Source organism: Stegostoma tigrinum, chromosome 14 (genome assembly GCF_030684315.1).
Source record: "Stegostoma tigrinum isolate sSteTig4 chromosome 14, sSteTig4.hap1, whole genome shotgun sequence".
In the NCBI taxonomy this organism is placed as follows: Eukaryota; Metazoa; Chordata; class Chondrichthyes; order Orectolobiformes; family Stegostomatidae; genus Stegostoma; species Stegostoma tigrinum.
Genome location: NC_081367.1, coordinates 73,675,016 through 73,693,977, shown reverse-complemented (window position 1 = coordinate 73,693,977; position 18,962 = coordinate 73,675,016). Strand labels below are relative to the sequence as shown.

The 18,962-nt window shown below is 41.8% G+C and overlaps 1 protein-coding gene across 1 annotated transcript in view; it reads right to left on the bottom strand.

Moving 5' to 3' along the window:
- The window catches only part of gk5 (glycerol kinase 5), a 79,274-nt gene that overhangs the window by 15,411 nt on the left and 44,901 nt on the right, over positions 1-18,962 (bottom strand). The window contains exons 6-12 of the mRNA XM_059651227.1: positions 17,760-17,835; positions 15,742-15,803; positions 15,508-15,581; positions 11,580-11,640; positions 10,020-10,146; positions 8,702-8,806; positions 341-435 (exon numbers count right to left, since the gene is read on the bottom strand). Of these exons, the coding sequence (XP_059507210.1) occupies positions 341-435; positions 8,702-8,806; positions 10,020-10,146; positions 11,580-11,640; positions 15,508-15,581; positions 15,742-15,803; positions 17,760-17,835 (600 nt within the window). The remainder of the gene's footprint in view (positions 1-340; positions 436-8,701; positions 8,807-10,019; positions 10,147-11,579; positions 11,641-15,507; positions 15,582-15,741; positions 15,804-17,759; positions 17,836-18,962) is intronic.

Genomic DNA, 18,962 nt, shown 5'->3' with positions numbered 1-18,962 from the left:
GTTATGTTAGTATTGAGTTTTGGCCATGCTAATCAAACAAAGGGAGTAGAGGGTTTGTTGAAGGCAGACTCATGCAAGTTAGAAGCAATGCCCATTGTCTTAATCAGAAGTACGAAGAGAAGCTTGTCAAAGCTAGCGAGGTGTGCACATGAATCACTTGGTGACAGCTGCAGTGTATAGATAAACAGCTGTCTGAAATTAGCCATGACGTTTTATTCATTAAAACGGTGCAATACTAAACAGAAATTTGTGAAACAAGGCATTGCACTGATTTAAATTACAAGGGATTTTGCAGCTGCTGACAGATAATACTAACAACCTATCCATTGTGCACATTTACCTGTAATCCACTAAATGATGGGACAAAGAACACACCATCTGTACTTTGGACTTCCTGTGCCATCTCTTCAGTTTCAGCAACATCAGAGAATAAACCTGGAAAAGACAACACCAAGTGAAGGAGGATGGATTCGGTTTTTCAGGTTAAAAACATTGTTCTTGTAGCTTGATGCCAAAATCTTTGTTGTCTCTTAGCTCTTGTACAATTTTCCTTTGTCTAATAGAGTCAGAGTTGTACAGTACAGAAACAGACCTTTGGGCTAACTCGCCCAAGCCAACCAGATACCAGAGATAAATCTTAGTCCCATTTCCCTCTAAACCCTTCCTATTCATCTACCCATCCAGATGCCTTTTAAATGTTGAAATTATACCAGCCTCCGCCACTTCCTCTGGCAGCTCATTCCATACCTGATTACCCTTCCCTGCAGCTCAAACCCTCCAACCCTCGCAACAATCTTCAAAGGGTTCAGAAAAAGAGAGTAACAGATGTCAGAACATCCTTCCTACAGACGGGTGACTAGTATTGCGCACAGTGTTCCAAAAGTGGCCTAACCAACGTCCTGTACAGCCACAACATGACCTCCCAACTCCTATACTCAATGCACCATCCAATAAAGGCAAACGTACCAAATGCCTTCAGAGACAGTAGGAACTGCAGATGCTGGAGAATCTGAGATAACAAGGTGTAGAGCTGGATGAACACAGCAGGCCAAGCAGCAGAGGAGCAGGAAGGCTGATGTTTCGGGCCTAGACCCTTCTTCAGAAAAGAAGAAATGGAGCATACAAAATGCATACAAATGCCTTCCTCACTATCGTATCTACCTGCAGCACCTCATTTATCTAAATTAAACTTTATCTACAACACCTTGGCCCATTGGCTCATCTGATGAGGATCCCGTCGTAATTAGATAACCTTCCTCACTGTTCACTCAACCTCCACAATCTGAGTGTCATAGAACATAGAAAAGTGCAGCACAGTACAGGCCCTTCAGCCCATGATGTTGTGCCGCGGATTAATCCTAATCCAAAAATAAAATAACCTAACCTACATTCCCCTCAATTCACTGCTGTCCATGTGCATGTCCAGCAGTCGCTTAAATGTCACTAATGACTCCGCTTCCACGACTACCACTGGTAAACTATTCCATGCGCTCACAACTCTCTGGGTGAAGAACCTCCCTCTGACGTCTCCTCTGTACCTTCCTGCTAACACCTTAAAACTATGACCCCCTGTGGCGGTCAATCCTGCCCTGGGGAAAAGTCTCTGGCTATCGACTCTATCCATGCCTCTCATTACCTTGTACACCTAAACTGTCATCTGCAAACTTACTAACTATACCTCCTATTTCACAGCCAAATCATTTATATAAAATGACAAAAAGCAGTGGGCCCAGCACTGATCCATGTGGCACACCGCTGGTCACAGGCCTCCAGTCTGAAGAACAACCTTCCACCACCATCCTGTCTTCTACCTTTCGGCTAGTTTAGTATCCAAATGGCTAGTTCTCACTGTATTCCATGTGATACATCCTTGCTAGCCAGTCTGCCATGAAGAACCTTGTGAAATGCCTTACTGAAGTCCATGCAGTATTTATTGAAACCAAGTCATAATCTCAGAAAGCTCAATTTCAGCATAGGAAAAGGCCCTTCAGCCCATCATATCTATGACTACCAACGTACACCAGACTGCACTAATCCCATTTACCTGCACTTGACATTTTAAGTACTTATCCAGACGCTTCTTAAATGTTGAGCACCTGCCTCTAATACTGTCTCAGGCACTTTCCATGTCCATCACCCTCTAGGTTAAAAACAATTCAAGATCTCCTCCAAACCACTTGCTCCTCACCTTAAACCTATGCTCACAATCTACTGTCTCTGCCTCTTAATTTTGTTCGAGAGAGAGAGAGAGAGAGACAGATATATGTTCAGATTTTAAAAGGTGTTAAGTGGTAAAGAGAAAGTGTAAGTATGGTATTGAGACAGAGGATCACTTGTGATCATACTAAATGATGCAGCAGGTTTAAAAGGCCAAATGGCCTACTCCTGTTCTTAGTTTCTAAAAGGGATAAAGTACTGAAGGCAGATTTCAGACAGTTAGAAAGGAAATTTAAAAAACAGATCCTCCAGCAGTAATCTCAGGATTACCCCCAGTGTCATGTGCTAGCGAACACACAAACTAAAGGACTGATCGATTGAACAGGGTGGTGTTGGAAGGCATTATATTCCTGAAGCACTGGAATTGGTTCTGGGGAAGGTGGGACATGTACAAACTGGATGGGTTACATCTCAACAGGACTGTGACAGACATCTGTACTGGGAGATTTGGAAGTGCTATTGGGTTGGATTTAATCTGACTTGTTGGGGGATGGGAACCAGAGGGGTAACCCAGATTGGAGGGGTTTAAGCTGCAAATAGAAAAACTGTGAAGGAGTGAGAAGACAGAAGAAACAAAACTAATCTTGGAGTAGGCCTCGAATGGGGAATGATGTCAAAGAGACATAGTTAAGGGCTTTCAACTGAATGGTCTGAGTGTGCTGCATGCAATGATCTAAACTCAGATACTTGGGTATGATCTAATTGCCACTACAGTATTATTGCTGCACGGTGGCCAGGTTTGAGAACAGAATAACCTTGAATATTCAAAGTTCAGGAAGGACAGGCAAGAAAGGAGAAAGAAGACAGAGTTGCAATGATAGTAAGGGATGGGATCAGCACACCAGTAAGAGAGATGTCATATTTGAACAATGTGTGGAATCTGCTTGAGTGAAACTTAAACAGCAAGGGTTATCAGGCATTGGTTAGAGTGACTTACAGACCACCTAATAGTGTGATTGTGTGGGGCATTAATCAGGAGAGGAGCGAAGCTTGTAGCATGTGTAACATGTGCACCAGTTAACAACATTAGAACACAACTAGAAGCAGGAGGCGGCCGTTTGGCCCTTCCAGCCTGCTCTGCTATTCAATAAGATCATGGCTGATCTTTTCGTGGACTTAGATCCACTTACCCACGTTCTCACTGTATCCCTTAATTCCGTTATTGTTAAAAAAATCTACCTTAGCTTTAAAAACGTTTACTGAAGTAGCGTCAAATACTTCAATGGGCAAGGAATTCCATTAGATTAACAACTCTGAGTGAAGAAGTTCCTTCTCAATTCAGCCCTAAATCTGCTCCCTCTAATCTTGAGGCTATGCCCTCTTGTCCTAGCTTCACCTGCCAGTGGGAACATCCTCTCTACTTTTATCTTACCTTCTCCCTTCATAATTTTATATGTTTCTATAAGATTCCCCCCTCAATCTTCTGAATTTTCCAACGAATATAATCCCAATCTACTCAATCTCTCCTCATAAACCAACCCCCTCAACTCCAGAATCAACCTAGTGAACCTCCACTGCACCCCCTCCAGCACCAGTACATCCTTTCTCAAGTAAGGAGACCAAAACTGCACACAGTACTCCAGGTGTGGCCTCACCAGCACCTTGTACAGCTGCAACATATCCTCTCTGCTTTTAAACTCAATCCCTTTAGCAATGAAGGACAAAATTCCATTTGCCTTCCTAATTACTTGTACCTACAGACCAACCTTCTGGTGATTCATGGACAAGGACACCCAGGTCCCTCTGCATAGCAGCATGCTACAACTTTTTAACCATTCAAGTAATAATCCCTTTTACTATTATTCCTACCAAAATGTATGACTTCACATTTATTTACATTGTATTCCATCTGCCAGACCTTTGCCCACTCACTCAATGTATCTATGTTCCTCTGCAAAGTTTCAGTCCTCTGCACACTTTGCTCTGCCACTCATCTTCGTGTCATCTGCAAACTTTGACACCCTACACATGGTCCAACTCCAAACCATCTATATAAATTGTAAATAATTGAGGCCCCAACACTGATCCCTGAGGCACACCACTAGTCACTGATTGCCAGCCAGAATAGCACTCATTTAGGGGGACTCAAATCTAAACACAGACTGGGTAAATCAAACGAGCACTAAAACAATGGAGGACAAATTTCCTGAGTGCGTTTGGGATTGTTTTCTACAGCAGAATATTGAGGACTCAATTAACTAATGATGTACTTAAAAAAGGCTAATCTATAATCTTATAAAATAATTTTTAGGCAGAAGACCATTTACGACATTATGTTAGAAAGGGAGGTAGTTAGTTCTGAAAGATGGGTTTTAAATTTGAATAAACGAAATTATGAAGACACGAGACAGGTTGGCTGAGCTGGATTGGGGAGTTCATTAAAATATGCAGACAGTATCTATAAGCTACTACACTGCCTACGGCAACTCTACATTTCTTCAAGGGGCAAAACCTCAAAAGTCAACTGTGGCTAACAAAGATGAGGGATTGTGCAAAATTTAAAAACATGCTTAAGAAGAGTAGTCAGTCATAAATCTGAGGACTGGGATGTTTATAAGAATAACAAAGAGGAGGACTAAAACTGACGAGGAAGGAAGAATTGATTACAAACAAATCTAAAAACATACGTAAAAAGCTGCAAGAGCTTCAAAAGGACACACAAAAGCAGCATTTTGTTAAACTGAATGTGGGTCCAGAGTTAGGAATAGATAGATGGTACAGCAGCTAAATAATTACATTTGTCCCCCCTGCTGTGGAACATACAAGGTGTCTTTCAGAATTAGAGATTCAAGTGGACCAGGAGAATGAGGAGTTGAATTAAATGATTCTTAAGATTGTCAGGGGAAAAATTAATGGGGATGAAAGTTGATAAGTTTCTGAGACCTGTTCATCTCCATCCCAGACTGTGGCTAGAGGTAGGTGACATGTGTAACTATATACCAAAATTCTACAGAGTATGGAATTATTTTATCTGGTTTATTACAATCACATGTAAAACAGTGAAAGGTATTAACCCCCGCAGACTGGAAGTTTACACATGACCCTGTTTAAGAGGGGAACAAGGGAAAAGGCCAGGGAACCATAGACCAGACTTTTCTCAGGGCTATACAAGAACGTTGATAAAGGGTTGTTGATGGATGCAGTCGTTTTATATTTGCAGAAAGCTTTCAGTTCACCACCCTCTCCCACCCCAGGAGGTTGGTCAGGAAAATGAAACACACTGCAGAGGTGGTTCCCTACTTGCATGGATGAATGATTGGCTAATGGACAGGAAACACAGTAGGAATAAGTGGATCACTCATTTTCAGGCTGTGGCTGGTGGGATACCACAAGGATCAGGACTTGGGTTCCAGCTGTTCACACCACACGTTAACTTGTTCCTAGGAACCAAATCAAATGTCAAAATACACAGATGGTACAAATCTCAGCTGGCACATGTGTCAGGAGGAAGCCATAAAACACTAAGGAGCATTTGGACAGATTGAGAGATTGGGCAAGAACATGTAGATGGGATACAATATGGAAGAATGCAAGGTTAACCACTTTGGTAGGGCAGAAACAAATGTGCAGTATATTTATGAAGTTGAAAGTGTAGATGAGCAAAATGGCTTGGGTGTGCTTGTCGCTAAGTCAAGCGGTAAGCACCCTCAGCAGAGTGTACAGTTTTAGTCTGCTTATCTCAGGAAAGATATAGTTGCACTGCCTTTGGCAATAAAAGTTCAGAGTCAACAGATATGAAACTTGATAAGCACAGCAGGTCAGACTGCATTCAAGAAGCAAGAAAGTCATTTACAGGGTCCTGATAAAGGATTTTGGCACAAAATGTTGACTTTCCTGCTCCTCAGATGCTGTCTGGCCTGCTGTGTTTTTCCAGCTTCACATCTATTGACTCTGGTTTCCAGCAAGTGCAGTCCTTACTGTCTTAAAGTTCACCAGACCCATCCCCCAGGTGGGTGGGACTTTCTTATGAAGAATGATTGGGAAAACTGGGCCTGTATTCTCTCAAGCTTCAAAAATAGTGAGAACTACAAAATACTTAGAAGGGACGTAGATAGAGTAGATGCAGGTTAGAGGTTTCTCCTGAGATGAAGTGTGGAGCTGGATGAACACAGCAGGCCAAGCAGCATCAGAGCAGCAAGGCGGCTGACATTTCGGGCCTAGATCCTTCTTCAGAAATGACTTTTGTCTAGACCCGAAACGTCAGCTTTTGTGCTCCCAAGATGCTGCTTGGCCTGTGTTCATCCAGCTCCACACTTTGTTATCACAGCAAAAGGGTAGACTGTTCTCCTTGGAGCAGGTTGAGATGATGCAGAAGAGGCTTACAATGAGAGGTATTGAGAGAACAAAAAGGAGAAAATGATTTATTAACTTAATTATTTGGAGGGCTAATGAGGAGAAATATTCCATTCGAAACTGTCAGGACTGAAAGAGTCCACACAAAACAGTGTTGGAAGCTGATTCTATCAACCATTTTCAAATACAAAGCTGGACAGACACTTGTGGGTGAGGAACTCAGGGCTACACGCAAGAGGGAGATGTGGGATGAAGCATGACTATTCTTTCAAAACAGCCAACATAGGGATGATGGTCTCCAAACGCTGTATGTTTTTTAAAAAAAAGTTCATTCATGGGATGTGACTGCTGCTGGCTAAGCCAGTATTTAAAATCCTATCAGAGACAGGTAATACAAGAGAGATCTGGGGAGTAGTCAAGTACATAGTTTAAGTAATGAAGACAAAAGTAACCCAAATAACCACACAAAAATAATGCTTATAATCTTAAGAGACAGAACTATTAATAACCTAGGAGAAGAAAATCAGAGCAACCAAAGTGCAATTCAGAAATCAGATTGACCTCAAACCGGGTAAGAATTCATGAAGGAGGTAACATATGAATCAGGAAACAGTGAATATAATGTAATGTATAAACTCACTGCATGTAATGCATACACATCCTATGAATCATTTTTAATAACGGCATTTGAGGCTTGGGAAACGGATGTTAAAAACACCTCAATTTGAAAAAGCAACAAAAATGCTATAAAAAGGTGTTTGAGGCCAGGCATGTAGGATATAAAATCATGAACATACAATAATGAAGTCTTTAAGGTCCCAGCTGGAGAACTGAGACTAGTTACGGTACCATACAGCATGGAAATAGACCTTTCAGTCCAACCAATCCATGCTGGCCATAATCCCAAACTCAACTAGTCCCACCTGCCTGTGCCTTGCCCATATCCCTTCAAACAGTTCTTATTCATGTACTTATCCGTTTTTTTTTAAAGAAAATAAGAAGTTACAGCTGTACCTGCATCCACACTTCCTCTGGCAGTTCAGTCCATACATAAACCAATTAAAAAAAAGTTGCCCTCCATGTTGTTTTTAAATATTTCTCCTCTCACCTTAAAAACAGATGTCCCCTAGTCTTGAAATCCCCCACCCTAGGGAAAAGACACCCGCCATTCACCTTATTTACACTCATTATTGTATAAACCTCCTATGCTCCAATGAAGAAAGTCCTAACCTACTTTTATAATTCAAACCTTCTACTCCCTGCACATCCTGGTACATCTTTTCTGAACCTTCTCCAGCTTAATAATATCTTTGTAGTGCCAAGGAAGGCGATAATGCATTGCAGATCCACCAACATGATATGAACACACACACACACACACACACACAGATGCAATGAATGACTTAAAATGGGGAATTTTGAGCTTTGGTGATTTTGTAGAGGTGGTGTAGAAACTAAAGGGTCAAAGTGTAATTGTGTTCACCTATGTAGTGGCAGTTGAGAGTCAAATGATTGCAGGGTTAAGTCCCACTGCAGCATTGAGCATTACCAGTAACGTGCTGCTTGAGTGCTGCATGGCCAATGGTTCAGTCTTTAGGGTGACTGAAACCCCAACTGCCTGATCAATCTGATCACTGTGCTGCTCAAAGACAAAAACAGAGTTCTTGCAATATCCATGGCAACCTTCCTCCATAAAACATAAACAAAAGTTAATCCAGACATTGATTCACCAAGTGTAGGAACTTGTAACACCCAGCTGTGCATATGTCAGTATAATATTGACTGTAGTTAAAAACCCATTAGTTCGGAAGTGCTTTAGAGCATACTATGCCTTAGGAACATGACTTCAAATTTGTTCTTTCAGTCAAACAAAATCATTGGAGTGGTAAAAATGTGATCATGGTCCTGCTTTAACCCTTTCAATACTAGAAATGGGAATGCTCAATAAACAGAGGAAGGTGAAAAAGATTCCCAGCACCTACAGTTCTTAACTAGCTAAAATAAGCTCAAAAATATTGGTAAGCGAAACTTAGCCTTGCATCATCACTTCATAAAACAATGAAGTTTTGACTGATGTAACAGATATTGTTCAACCAACCATGAACAGGAAGTAATAAAGCTAACCTCTAAAACAAGGCTCAATGTTTTCTCTGAAGACAAGAATAAAACTCTCAGTCTGAGCCGTCCTTACCTAGCTGCTGTGCCCACTGGATTACTTTACCAGTGTCAGAAGCATTTCCCTCTGCTATGTAAGTAAGTTCAGATCCAATCTTCCATCCAACCAATGGATAAAGGCCTGCGTGATTAAATTATGCAACAAAAAGATTGATTCAACAGCTGAACATTTATCATTCTGTTGTGTCCCATCCGTACATTTTACTTGGATAGGTAGTACAGCCATCAGCAATGAGCTTCTAGTATTTCTTCAAAACAAAACAAAAAAAATTTCCATCTTCATACTCACTAAGATCTGTCCATAATGGTCACGACTTGTATGAGCTTTAATCGAGCTAAACGGTGTCACCATAGACTCTGGTGGAATGGAGGTCAGTGAGCAGACGAAGCTAATAGTACAGGGCATAGAGGTGCTGGTGGCGAGTTCTTCTTCAGGGCAGCCTTTGGCTGTACCCTCACCCTGGCAGGTACACGCCAATGGCCTACCAGATACTTTGGCAACCCAGCCTGCTGTCTCCAGCGACTGCCTTCAGGTATTTGAGCTGTCCCAACACATCAGGCCCATCGCAAACCCAAACCAGTGGTGGCCTAGCTGTTTGTTTGGGAGAGTTTTTTTTAATAGGAGTTTTATGATTGGGTAACTTGCTGGTGAGGTACTCTCACACCGATCCCCACTGAAATTTGGGGCTTCTCTGAAGGTAGCCAAAGCCTACGATTGGTTGTCCAACCTGACAACTGTCTCAAGGCGAATAGGGGACCTGTGTTCATGTCAATTACTGCATTATCCCTGTGGAGGTCTTGTCTTTTGGTAGTTTCGGAGAAAGGAAGTGGAACATGGTGGAGAACACTCCTAACTCCTGTCTCTCCCCTCTGGTGCAGGGAGCTCAGCCCATTTTCCTACTGGGCATTGGAGTGCACAATCCCAATTTGAATCCCTGGTTAACACTCTTACTAAGCCTAGTGCCCAGTTCTATGAGAATGGGCAGCCTTCCTGGGCCCTGAACCCAATTGAGTCAAAATAGTAATAGGTTTAGAAAGCAAATACACTGGCTGACTTCATTTTCCACCTTTGTTTGGGACCTGGAACATCTCAGCATAGAACCTGAACAGCACCACCTACACACAATGCCGTAACATTAACATACTTGTAAAATACAAGGGAACACACACCTCAAATAAATGATAATAAAACACAAAGAACTAAACAGATAACGATAGATTGGCTGCTCTACATAACTGTCATGCAACAACTTTCACATTGATTGAAGGATTATCGACTGTTCAATGACGACAAGTTTATTGATTGAATCAAGAATTAAAACATATTGTTATACCAGTTACAGAAGCATGGGGCTTGGTTCCAGTGTTGATAGACATAAAAGTGCCTGTCCCCATTGTGAGCTTCACATCTCCTGGTTCAAAACAGCACTCCCCAAACATGGCTGCCTGTTGATCTGCTGCCTGTACAGAGTTTAAAAAAAAATTAGGAGTGTCACCAGGACTGATGTTATCCTGTAAGTAATTTAACAAAGTGTGAAGCTGGATGAACACAGCAGGCCAAGCAGCATCTTAGGAGCACAAAAGCTGACGTTTTGGGCCTAGACCCTTAAATTACTTACATATCCCTTCACTTGCCAGACAAGTTAACACTTTCACAATCCACCTAGCTTCCTTCACCTTCAGCTGTGAGAATGGGAAAGCTTATACGTCCATCAATATCATCAAAGCTATGGCACTGTGGCTCAGTGGTTAGCACTGCTGCCTCTCAGCACCAGGGACCCAGGTTCGATTCCACCCTCTGGCGACTGTCAGGGTGGAGTTTGTACATTCTCCACATCTGTGTGGGTTTCCTACTGTTTCTTCCTAGATCCAAAGATGTGCAAGTCAGGTAGACTGGCCATGGGAAAATGCAAGCTTGCAGAGACAGGATGGATCTTGGTGGAATGCTCTTCAGTGGGTCAGTGCGGACTCGATGGACCAAATGGCCTATTTCGACAACATAGGGGTTGTAAGTGTCCATCCCATCCCAAAGCCAATTAACATCAGTTCCATTCTCCTTTTTGCTAACCACAAACATCCCCCAGCCATTCATTTTCTAAAGAGAGGCAGGAAATCTCTCTCAACAGGATAATGACTTCAAATATGGTAAGCACTTGATACTCAACACTCCAACATTTTCTGAGCCATCTGCAGTTTCCAAGTAAGCATTTCTGTCAAACAAAACTTGGACAAAGTATTGAGAACTCTCTCTAAATCAGCAATTTAAGACTGAGTGAAAGGAGGAGGAACTCTCTCTCAGAAGGTTGAGTGTCTTTGAAATGCTGAGCCAGAGAGCTGTGGAGACACGGTCCTTGTGCACAGTCAAGGCAGAGATAGATGCTCGATCATTCGGGGAGTCAAGAGCCTGGAAAAGGCAGGAAAGTGGACGTGGGGAATATCGGATTAGCCCATGTTTTTATTGAATGGAGGAGCAGTTTCACGGGGTCAAATGGCCCACTCCTGCTCCTATTTCTTACAGTCTTACACAGTCAATGGCTATTATAGTTTATTTTGAAAACAACTTAAAATGCATATACCAATTTGAAAGTGACAAGAATTTCAAAGAACTGCTTCAAAATCTATTTTTTGAAGCATGTAGAATCCATGAAATTTTATTCATTTGCCTTGGTGAATGTAGTTTTCAAACACAAAACACTGAAAAGGCACAGAAAATAATCTTAAGGCTCAGTAATAAATGCACAGCTGCTGATGACCAAAAAACACATACTCTGCACAATTGGTAAAGCAATAATGTGTAAGGTATCCACAGCACAGTCCTTTGATATTACACAACTGAGCACACCATACAAAATTATGAAACAATTTCAGAATCTTTAATATTGTGCAACACTTACCAAAGCCATTATCTGAATAGGGATACCAAATATACTTTTATCAGTGTATCCAAAATTGCAACTAAAATATTGAGAGAAAAAACATTTAAATTGAGTTACAACTATATTTTTTAAAATGTATGGAGCTTAAATATTACCTTCTATCCTGAAGTGTCATTAAATATATCTTACTTATTCATTAATTCATGGGATGTGGGCACTTCTGGATTGCCATCATTTATTACCCATCCCTAGTTGCCCATGAGATGGTGAGCTGCCTTCTGGAACTGTTGCAGTCAATCCACAATGCCCTTAGGGAAGGAATTCCATGGTTTTATTCCTTCAGTGTCACTGGGACAAAGATAAACTTTCAAGTCAGGCTGGCAAGTGGTTTGGAGGGGAACTTCCAGGTGGGTGTTGTGCCCATGTATCTGTTGCCCTGGTGAGTCTAGATGGTTTGGAAGGTGCTGAAGGATATTTGGTGAACTTGTGTAATGCATCTTGTAGATAGTACACTCTGCTGCCACTGAGCGTCAGTGATGGGAGTCGATGCAGTGCCAAGTAAGCGGGCTGCTTTGTTCTGGATGGTGTCAAGCTTGAGTGTTGCCCTAACAAGTAGTAAGTGTTCCATCACACTCCTGAGTTGTGCCACGTAGGTAGTGGGCAGGATTTGGCAAGTTAGGTGAGGAGTTACTCGTTGCAGGATTCCAAGCTTCTGACCTCCTCTTGTAACCACAGTACTTAGATGGCTAGTCCTGTTCACTTTCTTGCCTGGTATTACTGTCCAGATCCTGCAACATTTGTACATGGGCTACTTCAGTATCTGAAGAGTCAAAAAATGGTGCTGAGATGTTTGAATGTTTGAAAGGCAGAATGCAAGTTGGAGGAAATTGTAAATTACATTTATTTTGTGAATTCTTTTCAAAGGAATCAGTTCACATTTGCCTGAACTCATCACACCTACTGAAAGTTATGGGCAGTATTACATTCAGTGAAGTGATGTTTACTGAGCTACAAAGAGGTGCAAAAAAAAGGATTTATATTTCCCTGTCAGGATGAAGCTTCTCCCACCTTATACATACTTTAGCCTTGCTGCTTTAAAAATCAGCCATTTTGACAATGCTGTAATTTCTCCTTAAACCTGTCTGTAGACAAACAGGAAGTTCCTTAAAAGACAGGAATAGTACTGATTGTGATTACATCGATATCTTATCTAATACATCGTCCTTTTATTTAATGGGAGACAACTGAATATTTTATTCCACCTTGGAACAACTGAGAACATGAAATTTGCTTCATCATTTCTGCTTTTATGGATTGCCCAATTTAATGTAGAAACAGATAGGAACAGGGTAGGCCATTCGACCCCTCAAGCCCCTCTTTTTTTCAACCAATATTTTGGCCTCAATGACTTTGTGGTAGTGAATTCCATAGGCTCAGCACACCGTGTAGGAATTAGTCATCTCAGACTTAAAAAGGTTTACCCTTTATTCTTACACTACGGCCTACCACCACTGGGAACATCTTTCCTGTATGTAATCTCTCCAGTCTTGTTTGATTTTTTTTAAAATGGATTTCTTCAAGGACCCTCATTCTTGTCAAGTCCAGGTGCATACGACACTGACTGATTCAATCTCTCATCTTATGCCGACAAGAAATGAATTTGGTAACCTTTGCTATACCCTCCTAAATAGCACGAACATCCATCTTCAGATAAAAGGGACCAAAACTCCTCAAAATTCTGCAAAAGCAATTAAATGAAACTACTGGAAGTACTGTTCCCTGGGGCATTACCGACAATGCCTTGACCAATCAGTGCTCCAAATATGCAGCTCAGCGGGCAGCGTAAGTTAAAATGTGTCAGGGATAACGGGAACTGCAGATGCTGGAGAATCCGAGATGACACAGTGTGGAGCTGGATGAACACAGCAGGCCAAGCAGCATTAGAGGAGCACAAAAGCTGATGTTTCGGGCCGAGACCCTCTAAAAAGCCGTGCATCTGTTTTCAGGAGTACAAGATGAAGAATTTCAACAACTAAACTTCCTCCTTCAGAGACCTTCCTGTGGGAAGCTTCTCCCCAAGACACTCACCATCCTGTCCTAGAAATGTATCACCATTCCTTGTGTTGTGTCGTGTTCTAGAATTCACTCCCTAAGAGCACTATGGGTCGCAGCAGTTTCAAGAAGGCAGCTCACCACCACCTTCCCAAGGGCTTCTGGAGACAGGCAATAAATACTGGACCAACCAACCAGTGATGCCCATATCCCGTGAATTAATAAAATTTATAAACATGAAATATTCAACGAAAAAAATTGGAGAAACTCAGCAGGTCAGGCAGCAATGGAAAGAAAACAGACAGCTTTTAAAGTCCTGAAAACTTTCAGAGACACTTAGAAGGGTCACTGGACTTAAAACATTAACTCTGCTTTCTCTCTCCACGAACGCTGCCAGACCTGATGAGTTTCCCCAGGAATTTTTTTTTGTTACAGGTAGTCCGAGTCAGAGTTGTACAGCACAGAAACAGACCCTTCAGTCCAACATGCCCATGATGAGCAGATATCCGAAATTAATCTAGTCTCATTTGCCAGCATTTAGCCCCTATCCCTCTCAGCCCTTCCTATTCATGTACCTGTCCAGAAGCCTTTTAAAATGTTGTAATTGTACCAACCTCCACCACTTCCTCTGGCAGCTCATTCCATACACGCACCACCCTCTGTGTGAAAACACTGCCCCTTAGGTCCCTTTTAAATTTCTCCCCTCTCACCCGAAACCTATAATGTTGTTTGAGATAGTAGGAGCTGCAGATGCTGGAGAATCCGAGATAACAAGGTGTGGAGCTGGATGAACACAGCAGGCCATGCAGCAGAGGAGCAGGAAAGCTTTCAGAGATAGTAGGAGCTGCTGATGCTGGAGAATTCCTGCTTTCCTGTTCAGCCTGCTGTGTTCATCCAGCTCTACACCTTGTTATCTCTATAGTGTTGTGCTCAGTTTTGGTCACCTTGCTATAGGAAGAATGTTATTAAACTGGAAAAAGAGTGCAGAAGAAATTTACAACAATGTTGCCAGGAGTTAAGGGACTGAGTTATAGCAAGAGGTTGGACAAGTTAGGACTTTTTCTTTAGAGGATAAAAGACTGAGGGGGACCCTTAGAAAAGTGTATAAGATCATGAGGCATGTATAGGGTGAATGCACTCAGTCTTTTTCCCAGGATTGCGGAAATCGAGAACTAGAAGGCATCAGTTTAAAGTAAGAGGGGAAAGAACACATGGGAACCTAGGGGGCAACTTTTGTTGTTTTCACACAGAGGATGGTACACATATGGAAAGAGCTGCCAGCAGAAGTGGTTGAAGTGTGTACATTAACAATATTTAAAAGGCATTTAGACAAATACATGGATAGGAAAGGTTGAGAAGGATATGGGCCAAGTGCAGAGAAATGGGATTAGCGTGGAGGGACATTTTGGTTGGCATGGACCAGTTTGGGTGAAAGGGCCTGTCTCCATGCTGTAGAAGTCTATAACTCTATGACCACTAGGTGTGGACCTCCTTATCCTGGATCTTCATCCACAGTTCTCTATTTGAATTTCATGAAATAATCGAGTTCTGTGCTACCAAACATCTATTTGCCCTTCACTGCTCAAGCAGTTAATTTTGCAACAGTAACATTTTAATTCTGAGTGATAATGGGAACTGCAGATGCTGGAAAATCCAAGATAATAAAAAGTGTGAAGCTGGATGAACACAGCAGGCCAAGCAGCATCTCAGGAGCACAAAAGCTGTGCTCCCGAGATGCTGCTTGGCCTGCTGTGTTCATCCAGCTTCACATTTTAATTCTACCCAAGTTTTCAGTCAAAATTGCGAAACCTCATCAAATGCCAGGTAATTATTTTAATTAGTCTGCAGTGTAATGGTGGTGCAACATTGGTGGTATTTAGCTCAGAGTTCTTACCTGGTATCCTTTACTGGAGGGAGAATGGACACAGGCACAGACAGAAGGTTTGCAAGGAATTTACTCCAACACAACTAAAATGAGAAACATCAACAAGGTGAAATAACAATGCAATGTATTTTGGAAATTTCATAATCAAACAGATATACACTGAAAATTATGCTCAAATTAGAAACATTCCTCATGGAATGAAAATGAACTTTCAGCTTAGTTAGAAAAAAAAAGTCAGGATACCTGATAAGGATCAAACATTGCTGTAGTACTTGCATTCGAGTAATCTGTAGCATAAACAGCACCTATGTGTAAGGAACAGCACAGGTAAGAGACAATTGAAATGAAAACAGTGAGCATATCTGCTTTAACCTTCTACGTTAATATAGAAATCTTCTAATACCTCAAAAATCTTATTTGTCACACAGGACGGACGTGGAAGCACACATTCGGCTCAAGACTTTGAACACAGCAAGCAAATATTCTTGGGAACGAGCTGCAAGCTGGTCATTATCAAAAGGTTAATATCATGGATTATTTGGTCTTTAGGAAGGACCGGAAATGGGGAGAGAAGGTTAACAATGACAAGATAACAATTGACAGCAGTTGGATAAAAACTTAGATTACATTAGATTCCCTATAGTGTGGAAACAGGACCTTCGACCCAACAAGTCTACACCGCCCCTTGAAGCATCCCATCCAGACTCATCCCCTATAACCCACACACCCCTGAACACTACAGGCAATTTAGCATGGCCAATCCACCTAGCCTGCACATCTTTGGACTGTGGGAGGAAACCCCCACAGACACAGGGAGAATGTCTGTGTGGAGTTTGCACAGTCGCCTCAGGTTGGAATCGAACCCGGGTCCCTGGTGCTGCGAGGCTGCAGTGCTGACCACTGAGCCACCGTGCCGCCGTGTAGAATGACAAGGATGAACAGGCAGTGGAAATGTTTCAGTAAAATCAAGAAACAGAAAAAGGGACTGCAGCAGTTCCTTCGAGAGCAGCCAGGAAAAGGCAATAAATGCTGGCCAACCCAATGACACCCACATCCTGTGAATTAGTAAAACATTTTTTGAGACGGTCTGTCTAATGAAACAGCAGCCCTCTCATCCTGTAGGACAATGGTGACTTTATCTTCACCTGTGTGAATGAACTTCTAGAAAGCATCACTGTGATATAAAGGCTAAGTACATCAGCAGAATGTCACAAATGCTGTTACCTTATGCAGTTCTGGGGTTCCAAGTTTTCAATATATTTATCATTAATAGTGACAAAGATTATACAACAGCTTTTGTTCCTTCATGTCAGAAGTTGGTAATAGGGACACTAAGTAATACAGATGGGAGCATGAAGTTGGAAAGGATTGCTAATTTTTGCTTACAAATATTTCGATGAATGATAACAATATTGAAGTCTAATAGTCTAACAGCAGCCCATGGCAAGAGTTGGGAAGCAGATCAGTCAGGTGATCATCAGCATTGAAGACTGTCTCCCAGAGTTTAAGGATCAAACTTGTAAAACAGAGACATCTTTTTAAAAAAATTCCAAAGAAGGAGAGGGAGACATTGGAAGAGGTTAGACATTGTGCAAGAGAAGTGACAGGACTAGGAGTAAGGTTTTGCTTTCCCCTTTTCTTGGTTTAAAGCTGGATTTGGTTATAGATTTTACTTTCAGATCATTAGAAAGCAAAGAAGCCAATATAGGTGGTGGAAAGAACCAGAACAATGCTCAGGGACAACAGACATTTTCTGAGAGATAACAAAGATATTTACACATTTTAGGAATTGTTTATGGCATGGTTTATTGGATGCATTATAATTGAGAAATGTGAGTCAAATATGATGCTTCATAAATCACAAGCAGGCACTCTATCTGCAGAGATGTATGAAGCAATAAGGATTGTGTACAAGATGACAAAACACTCAATTCATATTTTTTGGCTTCAAACCAATTTGAACAAATCACTGCAGAGATAGTAGGAATTGCTGATGCTGGAGAATCTGAGATAACACGGAGAGAGGCTGGATGAACACAGCAGGCCAGGCAGCATCAGAGGAGCAGGACAGCTGATGTTACAGGTCAGGACCCTTCTTCAGAAAGGTGTCCAGACCCAAAACATCAGCCTTCCTGCTCCTCTGAAGCTGCCTGGCCTGCTGTGTTCATCCAGCTCTACACGTTGTTACTACATTAAATTTGCTGCTTCAGTGCCCTTTAGATTAAGATTATTTAACATTTTGCCTTCAAGGCCAATGTTACCTTTTGTCAGTTTGTATAGCAGCCACGTATCAATAGTACCAAACCAGCAGTTTTCTTCAGCGACAGCATCTTGAACCTGTGAGGTGAAGTCTATAGTGATTACATACTTCATAAAACATCACACCCCTCCTCCTTTCCTGGGCTATTAAGCGCAAGAAAACTTTTGTCATGTTAAATGATACACTTCCTGTATTCAAAAGGATCAGACTAAAGACACCACAAAGTTAAAATAAAAACAAAAAGAACTGCAGGTGCTGTAAATAAGGAACAAGAATACAAATTGCTGGAAAAGCTCAGCAGGTCCAGCAGCACCTGCAGGGAGAAATCACAGTTAAAGTTTCAGGTCTGGTGACCCTTCCTCAGAAACATGAACTCCGACTTCTCTCCACAGATGCTGCCGGACCTGCTGAGTTTTCCAGCAGTTTTGGTTTTTGTTTAAGATAGCACAACGTAATTCACCAAAATGATTCTCAAATACAAACACACATGGATGATCAGGTATGCACTCTCAGTCAGATCTGGATTATTTTCCTGAGAAGTGCTACACCTTGATAAATTGAAAAACGAGATAGTATGAGATATTCTGTCTCTGAGCTACCCAAATTCAGAAGAAATGAATACAGGAGTAGGCCATTCAGCCCTTGGACCATCCTCTGCTATTCAACAGGACCATGGCTGACCTGGCATTCCAAAAGGAGAAACCCCATTTCTGCAATGGATGACCATCAGTATTTAGAAAAACGATGTTCAATTTACCCCGCACCTGTAACCTCTGCTATTTTTGCAGTCTTGGTATTCATGGGGGGAACGGAGAATGGTACTTCTGTTTGAGTTTTGACAGGGGATGGGGCTACTATCTGTATAATATTCCCCAGAAGGGGAAATTGCTCCTCAAGCGGATCCATGACTTCAGGATGTACATCGTCAATCCAACAACTGGGATACAGCTATCTGGCTTTGTGTTGGGAAGGAAACCACCCCATCGCCCACCACAATACTATGAAGAATCCTCAAGATGACTTCTTCACAGACAATATAGCTCAGCTACTCAGAACCAGAGAAAAGCCCGAAATGTCAGCTTTTGTGCTCCTGAGATGCTGCTTGGCCTGCTGTATTCATCCAGCTTCACACTTTGTTATCTTGGATTCTCCAGCATCTGCAGTTCCCATGATCTCTGAAACAGACACTCCCTTTATTTATCAC